Source organism: Plectropomus leopardus, chromosome 10 (assembly GCF_008729295.1).
Source record: "Plectropomus leopardus isolate mb chromosome 10, YSFRI_Pleo_2.0, whole genome shotgun sequence".
NCBI lineage: Eukaryota > Metazoa > Chordata > Actinopteri > Perciformes > Serranidae > Plectropomus > Plectropomus leopardus.
The window spans coordinates 35,103,960-35,114,493 of NC_056472.1; the positions used below are offsets into that span (position 1 = coordinate 35,103,960).

At 42.9% G+C, this 10,534-nt stretch overlaps 1 protein-coding gene across 2 annotated transcripts; it reads right to left on the reverse strand.

Moving 5' to 3' along the window:
• Positions 1-233: 233 nt before the first annotated feature.
• LOC121949589 (rho GTPase-activating protein 15-like) lies at positions 234-10,273 on the reverse strand. 2 transcript variants are annotated; one of them, XM_042495322.1, is made up of 11 exons: positions 10,216-10,273; positions 7,167-7,341; positions 7,021-7,092; positions 6,474-6,617; positions 4,906-4,995; positions 3,470-3,568; positions 3,113-3,248; positions 2,601-2,735; positions 2,373-2,471; positions 1,459-1,536; positions 234-808 (listed from the first exon to the last, which is right to left on the reverse strand). In XM_042495322.1, exons 1-11 carry the CDS (start codon positions 10,227-10,229, stop codon positions 639-641), a joined length of 1,212 nt encoding a protein of 403 aa, XP_042351256.1. In that variant the 5' UTR covers positions 10,230-10,273; the 3' UTR covers positions 234-638. The 2 variants fall into 2 exon arrangements, with proteins under 2 accessions (XP_042351256.1, XP_042351255.1); XM_042495321.1 differs by having other exon boundaries at positions 6,474-6,626.
• Positions 10,274-10,534: the final 261 nt, after the last annotated feature.

Sequence of the window (10,534 nt, forward strand, 5' to 3'; positions counted from 1 at the left end):
TGTGCATATACTATTGTAGTTCATCAGGGGTAGTACTGTAGTTTTCCTTGCATATAGTATTGTAGTTTAACACCTGTAGTACTGTAATTTTCTGTGCATATAGTATTGCAGCTTAGTACCTGTAGTACTGTAGTTTTATGTGCATAAAATATTGGAGTCTTACAGGTGTAGTACTGTTCATTTATATGCATGATGTATTGTAGTTTAACACCTGTAGTACTGTAGTTTTCTGTGTATAAAGTTTTGTAGTTTTTGTGTATTTGCTGTGTTTTTTGCCAGCGCAGCATGAAAAGCAGCCGGCGGTTACACGCTAGTGTTGAACGAGCCGTTCTCTCAACACAAACACATTCATGACATGTAACGTAGTGACTCATTTTAACCTTTCGTCTCAGAATCATTAACACTGGCTTTTCTAAAACTGATAAAAATTGACCTGTAACCTGTGCGTGCTTTATGACTTCACCTGTGATACTCAGGGGACCAAAGTGGTGCAGACATTTAAACTTTCTTTATTTACATTTTCTGGTGTTTGTGAAGTTTTGTGATATTTGTGAAATGTTTATCAACTCTTGTTTTAAGAAGTGCATTTTAATAAAGTCATCACTTTTACTAAAAATGAATTTCTGGCCAACAAAAGACTAAAACTTGATACTTGATATGAGGTTCGACTCACTGACGGCCTCCACAAACGGCTGGAAGAATTTGAAGGGGAACAGCGGCTCAGGCAGCTCACGGAAAAACATCTTGAGAGCTCCAGTGACAACGTGGATGTCCTCCCACTGACTGTGGTCCAGGTCCAGGTCCTCCTCTGCGGGGATAGACAGGATCTGACACAGTCCAAGCTCCAGTTCTGTTATCACATGCATGACCTGAGAGCTCAGGATTCCTCCAAAAATATCAGTTAAATCCGTTTAACAGAATGTAAAAATAAACTGAGAATCTAAGATCTAAAACAGCCAAGGGATTATTTAAGACCACAAATGTTTGCTCTCTGATAAAAACACGTCTCTCCCTCTCAGTTCAGGTGATGAGCTCGGCTGGATCTGATTACAGTATTTCAAATTGACTTTGTTTTCACATCAAAATTTTAACTTACGAAAATCTCAAATAAATAGTATCATTTTCATTTTGACCTCAAGACCTTCTGCAGCTCACAATAAGCACAAACTTTTTTGCTGCTTTATACGCACGCACACACACGCGCACACACACACGTATATAGACTGATAAAGTGAACTCATGAGTGATAAAACACGACTTGAATAACCTTCATGGAGATTAATTTGTGAACGATGAAGAAGAAGCTCCGCGGATGGATTCAGCGTGAACGTTTTGCAGCTGGGTAGATTCTCAGCTGTTCCTCATTTGGTTGATGAAACTTCTGTTACAGCTGTGAGTTAATTTACAGTGAGACAGATTCAGTCAAACAGACTACAGAGAGGTTTCTGCTGAACTCACCCTGATCCACAATGAAGCGAAGTTTCTGGATTGTTGCCAGATTTCCGCTGACTCTGTAGATCCCGTCAGCCTCTAGACCTGAAACCACAAACACACAGTCAGTGACGGACGACAGGAAATAAAACGTGTCTTTGGGTATCAAGAAAGGTGCCATTTAAATCTAAGATATTTTATTATTATTATTATTAATAAACACAAGTTGACTTTAATCAGCAGATTAAAATGTGATAAGCAGGCTGTCAGCCCCCACATGTGACATCAAATACTGATGTTAAAGGGACAGTCAAGTGTTTTTAGTGTGGCTGCATCTGATCCACAGTCACTTTAGAGAAGCAGACAGGAGGACTGACTCTGAGGACACATTGTGTCCTGCTGTGGACGGGGACACAATTTGTTAGATTTATAACAGAAAACTTTGGGTGCTCCACATTAGTGGGTCCACGGTCAGGTTTTACAGGCTGTGGCATAGAGACCGTTCATGGGAAACTGCTGTCAGAGCACGCCATCAGTAATGTAAAGCCATGAAAAGAATGTCATGAAAGTGTTCACTTAAACTCACATGGATTGTTTTTAGGGGTCTAAAGTACTTTTTCTGTCTGTCCCCATCCACAGGAGGACACAGTGTGTCTTCAGTGTCAGTCTTCCTGTCTGCTTCTCCAAGCTGACTGTGGATCAAATACAACTACACTGAAAACACCCAACTGTCCCTTTAAGACGACGTGTCCTCTGATTGTAAACATGTCTGCTTCATGTTGTCCACTCGATGACAGAAATGGACAATATCTTTTTGGTCAGAGTTTCATTTTATTCACTGAGATACATTCACTGTCCTCATCCATCTGTCCATCTTCCGTATGTTATCGGGCTCTGAGCAGGCCAATCAGATTCTCATCAGCAGCTGTTACTGAACGCACCGCGCTTGTCAACGGCGTCCAAACAGATCTTAACAAATCTTGGCACTGTGGTTCCTTCCCGCTGGCAGAGAGTCAACAGATGGCAGCCAAAAATGCGATCTGACACAAAACAACAGCCATTAATGTCACGTTTATTGACTAATTGTTGATGTTTTTGGGATTCTAACAACTGTGAAGTTTTGAAAACAAACGTATGAGAGGAAGTTCATGTGTGAAGGAAAAACAGACCTTTGATGAGGCCTTTCTCCTGGAGAGTCTTCATGGATGGACGTCTGCTGATGAACTTCTTAAGTCTGTTCTTCACTCCATTCTTATCAGAGCTGTCAGAGGAGCTGTGCTTCAGCTTGGAGCTGCTGAACATGTCTGCCGAAAACATCAAGGACACAGTACACCTGAGCAGGTAGACTACACCTGAGCAAGTAGAGTACACCTGATCAGGCAGACTACGCTTGAGCAAGTAGAGCACACCTGAGCAGGTAGACCACAACTGAGCAGGTAGACCACAACTGAGCAGGTGTAGTACAAAGTACCTGAGCAGGTAGAGTACAGAGTACCTTAGCAGGTAGAGTACACCTGAGCATGTAGACCACAACTGAGCAGGTAGACCACAACTGAGCAGGTGTTGTACAGAGTACCTGAGCAGGTGGAGTACACCTGAGCAGGTAGAGTACACCTGATCAGGCAGACTACACCTGAGCATGTAAATACATGATCATGATGGTTTGGGGCCAGTCACTCACTGATGGAGCGCCTGTGGACGGGGTTGCGTTGCTTGGCATTGGGGGAGGCAGAGCCGTATCCAGGTAAGGAGCTGTGTCTCGGCAGGTATTCTGTGCTGTTTGATCTCCTCAGAGCAAAACCTCCATCGGCTTCAGTCTGAGAAGAAAAAGCGTAACAACCAGTCACAGGAGGGATTTTATTTACGAATCATCTGAAGAAGATTGGGTTATTTAAAGTAACCGAATAGCTTTGACATTTGACATTTGACACTTTAACATTGGACTCTGAAAAGCTTTTGACAGCAATTTATTCTCAAACAATAAAGACAGTTATTGATTTTCAAAGTGAACCTTAGTGTAAAAGTAGTGAGGTCTTACTGAAGAGTTGATGGCCTTTCTGATGGCATCGTACCATTTACTGGCGGTGGAGTAACTGTCAGCCTGAAGTAGGTACTCGCTTCCTGTGTTTGTTATGATCTGGGACAGATCAAAATGACAAGTTAAGTTGGGAACCATTTTTTCCCCAAAGGCAGAAAGCTGTTTGTAATGTTCATTGTTGAAATCTTTAATTTTCATCTTCTGATGATCTACTCATAAAATCTCTTTTGTCCAAAACGACGTTCAACAGAGGTTCAGTCGGAGTCACAGTAGATAAAGGAGAAGTCTTGGAGGCTCATAGTGATCCAAATAAAGAACAAAGTATTTCTTCAGTGACAGTAGAAGAAGAAATCCTGTTCTGTCAGTTTGCCTTTCAGGGCAGTAAATGGGAGTCTTCCAGACTTTAAGGATTACTTGGCTGATTTTCAAGCAGCTTTGTATCAGAACAATGTGTGTAGTATATGTGATGAACCTTGGTAAATTCTCGGGCTATTACTCAAAATACCGGTTGTGTTTCCACATTTTGCCCGCCAACCAACACGAACATGGACTCAAAGATTATACAGCCAGCAGGGACGGTTTTTGCCCAGGGCGCAAAACTACCCAGGACCGCCTCTGACAGCCAGTCTAGAGAAGGACTGGACCCTCTCTCTGTCTTTCAAACTCTGCCGTTCTCATTTTAACTCGTCAGTTAGCGCCGCTCTGTCGACATAAAAGTGCAAGCCAAAAGCCACCTTTGGTATCCACATGCAGCATGCACAACAGTGTCACTCGATAATGCGCCTGAAACACTGAAGGACAGCATCGGGCGGTGATGCTGTCGGTAACCATGTAATGTAAGGAGTTTAGAGGGCGGGTGTGGAGGTGGACGGGTCCCACAAACAACTGACTGTTGTGCGGGAATCTAACCCTTGCTTCCCGTGTGGATGTGTGTGTTTTTCTTCACCTCACCATGTGCCTCTTTTGTCTAAACCTAAGCATGGTGACGGTCCATGCTGTGTAAACATAGGACCATACAGCGTCACCCCACCATGTGTATTTGTGACATCACGGTAACGGCTGACACAGAAGATACCTAAAACATTTTAGGTGAACGTGGAAGGTCACTGACAGAGCGGCACCATGTGAGGAGTTCGAATTGAGAGCACGTCTTGCCTCACATGTTCTCAGAAACAGTTTTTACTGTTTAAATGTCATGGACCATCAAACCTTTCGTCAGGTGCAGTGCATTCTGGTAGTTGTAGGGTTTCTACCTCTTGAGCAAAAGTGTCCTTTTCGTCAGTTTTCTCTGGTCATGTAGAACCATTTTCTAAAGTATTTGTGTCTTTGTGCTGCAGAGATGGAGCGGTCTTATGTGAAGGCCTTCATTTCATCGGTGAAATACTTCTTTTAGTCTGAACTCGGATTTAACATGGAGCACGTTTTTATTTCTTTACCTGGAAGACGTTTTTCCTGCTTGACTTCTCTGTCGTCCACTCGATAACTGCTCCACACAGCTGAACCACATCTGTCTTACTTCCTGGTTTCTAAACACAGAGAGGGTGGACATGAGGTCAGAGGTCAAATACATAATAACTGGTCAATCTCTACCTCTCTACTGGCAGTTTGCTCCGGTTTTCTCACATCTGATGGCGGTTTTCAGATCTCAGGTGTTCAATAGATTTAGATGTGGACTCAAAGCTGGACACTTTAGAACAGTTTTCTGTTGAACCATGTCTAGGTGCATTTGATGTGTTTTTGGTCAAAGTCGCGCTGGAGGATCCATGAACTGACACACGGCTTTGACAGTAGATTACTACCATCCAGCGTACTGTGGTCATCTCCTGAGTTCATGAATTCAACATCAGTGTGGCCGACTGCCGGTGCCGGATTGCTCTGCTGGAAACCCTTCTGGGCGCAGTTACAGGTCCCCCAACCCGCTAAGTAATTGTTGCCTGCCTGTTCATCTGCTGCTTTACTTGGTTTCTCAGCTGATTATATCATGCGTATTTGTGCTGCAGTGTGATTGAGCCTCGGCTTTGGAAGCTGTCACCCTCACACTCCATGAGGCTGCGCGTTGCCTTGGCAAGTGTTATGTATGGGTTTAGATTTCCAGAGAACATTGATGAATAATTATTTGATCAAAAAAGTTATATGTTTGTGTGCCTTTTTTTATAGGCTCTAGGTAATTGTTTGGCCTGTTATCTGCCACCTCTTCCAAGATGTTGGCTGCTGTTTTGGCTCTGAAGTTACGCGGAGTTACTCTGTTATATGGTCTGGGCTCTTTTTGCTACTGTTAATGTGCCTTTTTGACTTTGTTTGACACCTGCAAAGGTTCCTCACTGCCACAGCTTCCACATGGCATTTAGCAGGCCACAGCAGCCCATCTTAAATGTACCCCCTGTTTTAAATCGTTTGTATACACTGCTTTAATTTTGTTTTTGCGTTAGTACTATTCAATTTGTTTGTATTTTGCTAATTTGTAGTTTATTTGGATTTGTTTGGATTTGGTTTCTTTTGTTTCATTTCTTCATATTGATTTTTACCATTCTTCTTTCTGTTCGTCAGGTGCTGCAGGCTTGAGGCAGTAGTCTGTTCCTGGTAGTGGTTTCTTCATGATCCGTCTTTCCTGTTGGTGTGTGGTGTCACGGGTGTTAAGTTTAAGGACCCCTTCCCCCTTTATGTTGGTTCCTTGCACCTGGTAAGCCCCAGCGCAGTCCTTATCCCCCTCTCTTGCCAAGTGCTAATTGTTATATAATATTATTATATAATATAATTATATATTTTTTAAACTGAAACACTGTTTCTTGCCCCTGTGGTAAACAAAGAACCCGAGTGACCTTGTTGATTCAAGATTTGATGTAGAATTTCCCAGGGGGTGCAATCCCCCCGGGTGGCGTTATCACAACCTTTCCATTCCCCGCTGTTTTATCTGGATGAAGACCAGATAAAACAGAGATAAAATGTAAATACCAAATAAAAGAGACATCAGAGTAGAGGTATTGGAGTTGTATAGTTTCCATACCGGAGGAGTTTCTTGCTGTCTCTCTTTGTAGAGCAGCAGCTGGTCTGAGGTCAGTACGCTCCACATCAAACTCCAGTTTTTCCGTTGCTTCTTGCCGCTCTCTGAGATTTTTGCCACATTTAGGTGTTCACCTTTCAGCTCAACCTGGAGACACTTGCACATTAGGACATCAAAAGAAAGTAATCATCACATCCGCTGGTTTAATGCGTTAACTGTTAACTGTTCATTCATTTAGTTCTTAAAGAGGGAAATTTTCACAGCAATTTCTTGACTTTTTGTAGAAAAGCATTTAAAATCATTTGCACTATCATTCGTCTTTTTAATCAGTATGTGTGTTTGTTGAACAGATCCATAATCCACTTTGAGTCTGGAGGAAGGGCAGGACGGTGTAGGAGGTTTGTGATTACAGAAGTTAAGTCTTGCTGTACATAATAATAATAAAAATAGAACCTGCCTCCAAATTATCTTAAATATTTATCTTTTTCTCTTCTTTGTTTTTTCTTTTGGAAACAGGTAGAAAATGTCTGCCCTGGTTTTTCACACTCACCGATGGTTCAGCAGCTCCTCCTGCTGCGGTGAAGATGATGTGCTGAGACTGATTCCTTCGATGTCGTGAGATCTATAAACAAAAGAAACCCAAGTTACACACTGACCTGCCGCACAGTCGTTTCAGCTTCACGGGGATCTACTCACAGGCTTCTGAGGAAGGTCGCAGTCCTGCAGCACCATGGACTTGGACTGACTGAGGCGCTCTCCTGGGCTCTGCGAGTTTTTGATGCGCATCTGGACGGCTCCCTGCAACGCTGCGCTGTGCTGCGGAGGCTGGGTCAATGGTGGCTGCTTCATCGCACTCTGGAGGTTGGTGATTCTGTTGACAGAAAGAAAAAACAAAACAACAAATAGTCAATGTGAACTGTACACAACTTTGGACGTAGGGTTGCCTTTACATATTATACATTTCACACGAGTTGTTTCTCCAATCCATGGATACGCAGCACTTGAACATCATCACATCAGTGTTTCTGAAGTGATGTGTCTGAGCTGAGTCTGTCATTGGGAGGTGAAGAAGGTGGAGGATGGCGTGACACCTCAGACAGACGCCTGCCGTGCTGCAGACGGCTGTCCGACACCAAAGCACAGCAACACAAGGTGGGTTTCCATCACAGATTTGTGCAGAACTTCATAAATATTCAGTAAATGTGGATAAAAGTCAACTTGGAGCTGACCGTGTTTCCACTGAGTGATGTCATGTGACTTCTCCTCTGGTGATAACATCCCAGTAACCATGGCGATGGATGTTCAAAACATCAGCAGCTTTGTTTCTATTGCAGCCACCTCACTAGCCATCATTATTTCCAATCTGAGGCCACGTAGGCGTGTTATGGAGCCACGATGGAAAGGCGAGCCCCTTATATGTGGAGCGGCCACGTATGAGGGATTTCTGGGAGATGTAGTCCACGATTTCACAGAGGAATTGTGGGTTAAAAACTTTCTCAGAGTTATGTGATGCAATAACAACTCTTGTAGCTCCTGCTGCATCATGAGGGAGCCAGTTCCTACTGACGAGCACACAGACACAATCTACAATCTACAATTTCATTTAGCAGACGCTTTTATCCAAAGCGACAAACAATACAAGCAACGTGTTTTTCAGCAACGTGTCACTCTGTTTTTGCTGGGGGCAAAGCCATGAGATGCTGGTATTTTAACCCAAATCATGATCTGTTCCTAACCACAACCAAGACGTTTTGGGCCTAAATATGAGTGTTTTCAAAGATATTGATCTATTGATGCATATTGATTCTGAATATTTGACATGGTCTTAATAATTATTGGTTATCGTATCAATACACCCCTCACCCAGTGGCGCTTCATTCTCTGTCTTATTGTAAATGTTTCCTGCATCGGCTCGGCTGCTCTCTGAAGTTGTCGCTGTTGTGTTACAACTTCTTTATATTGAACAGGCAGCCAGTCAGAATCCAGCACTGACGCAGACCATAAACACTCGCTGCTAAAAGAAAGTAACTAATGACTATTTAACTGAGAAAAAGTCGTTTTCTTGGTTATATTTAGTGGAAATTTTGTGAACAGACTTTTTTCCTGTTCTGCTTCCTGTTTCTCTGATTGCTTCACTGCCGTTTCACAACATCTGCTCCTCCGTCAGTCGGCAACAAAGACAGACCTTTCAAACCTGCAGCTACACACACACACACACACACACACACACACACACACACACACACACACACACACACACACACACACACATTCAGGCTGCAAGGGTCCAAAATATATGTGTACGTGTGTATGTGTGTATGTAGGTAAGTGTGTGTTTGTTATGTGTGTGTTTATGTGTGTATGAATGTGTGTGTGTGTGTGTGTGTGGCAGGTTCCAAATATGACTATGTTTGCTGAGTCGGGGCGCCCGGTGACTCAGTTGGAAGAGCGGGGGGCCTGTGTACAGAGGCTGCGTCCTCACTACAGCGGCCGTAGGTTCGATTCCGACCCCTTGCTGCATGTTGACCCCTCTCTCTCTTCCCCCTTTCACACTTGTGCTGTCCTATCAATTAAAGGCAAAAATGGACGCATGGAGACATCATTTCCTTTTCAGTGTTCTGATGTTTGGGAATGTGACCTCTTAATGTGGCACCTGTTCACAACGATGACACGTTCATTCATGACAAATTCATAAACTTCTGGACTTTAATAACTCAGAGGTGTGTCAGAGACACAGCCCACAGAGTGCTCTCATCTTTTTTCCAATTCAGTTCTGAGATTGGGCACAATAAGACGCGAAAAGTCCTGCCAATGAAGAATATAATCTCCATATTTCATATTCAAAAGATTAATAGGTTTGATTCTTCCAAGAATGGCTGTGTAAATAAAAATATGTTTGAGACTGTCTGGAAGAGACAAAGTTTAAACAGCTGTGCCCTGCTCTTCGTCGGAGGTTAAAAAGCAATAGTAACTGAAAACAGCTTTGATTAGACAGAAGATAATCAAATAATACGACAGCTGTGTCCTGTGCCGATAAACCAGAGCAACAGCTCCTGTGTCCAAGCTCTTCGTATATTCATTTTACAGCAAATTTTCACTCATCGCAAAAACAACACTCATACACCCAGCAGATATTTGAAGTGTTATTGTGACGTCGCAGCTTTGTGGCTTTAGTCCTTTTTAGTAACTGAGTGAGAGAAAACCACATTATTCAGCAGAGCAACTGCTGTCATCACATATTTAAACCCTCCTGAACAAATATGATGAGAAGTGCAGCTTCACTGTGAGGACACAAACTGAAAGTCTCATCATCTTTTCCTCTCACTGCGGGGAGAACAATAAGAGAGAAAATGAACTCAAAGCCTTTATTGTGTTTGTACCACTGAAACAGTGCAAGAATAAAAAAATATAAACTACACAAACCAATAAATTATAAGGCATACATACAATAAATAAAGCACTAATAAATACTTTAAAATAGTGCAGAAATGACCTATTTGTTATTGCACCGTATGGTGTTTTGTTTCAGGCCCACAGACAAGTCGGCCCAACTCACAGAGTGTTTCAGTGATGATGTGCAGAAACATCCGTCACATCAGTAACTTTCGGCCCACAGAATAGTTGCTCCAACACAACAAATATTTCACCCCTGACCCTAACCCACTTGCATGAACAAAACCAGGCCCTAACAAAGCAAAACCAAAGCATGAAATCCAGCGTCAGGGCTGATTTAATGTGATCTTACCTTGTACCTGCCATCTGTATGTGTCACGGATCAGACGACTCGCAGAGTCGAGTCCCGAACGTTAGAGGAAGTGAGATTCATCACGTGGTTCCTTCAAACCAGCCGACTGTCACACAAGTGCTGCAACCTCCCCATTTCCTGTAGAAACACACCAACCTCTGTCAGTTTGTCACTTCTGTCAGTGCAGCACAAACATCTGCACGCTGTCTTTCATTTACACCCAACGGATTAACCTTTTCACCTCCACGGAGCACTGGTCAACATGAACTTCAGGAGTATTCATATTAACACTTAAGCTAATGTTTTTGTGTTTTATGGT

What these genes read in the sequence shown, in the direction of transcription:
- LOC121949589 (XM_042495321.1), bottom strand. An exon ending in GCAGGAAAAACGTCTTCCAG is followed by an intron (nt 3,569 to 4,905) that starts GTAAAGAAATAA and finishes GATCTGTCCCAG; the next exon opens with ATCATAACAAACACAGGAAG. An exon ending in GAAAGGCCATCAACTCTTCA is followed by an intron (nt 3,249 to 3,469) that starts GTAAGACCTCAC and finishes TTTTCTTCTCAG; the next exon opens with ACTGAAGCCGATGGAGGTTT.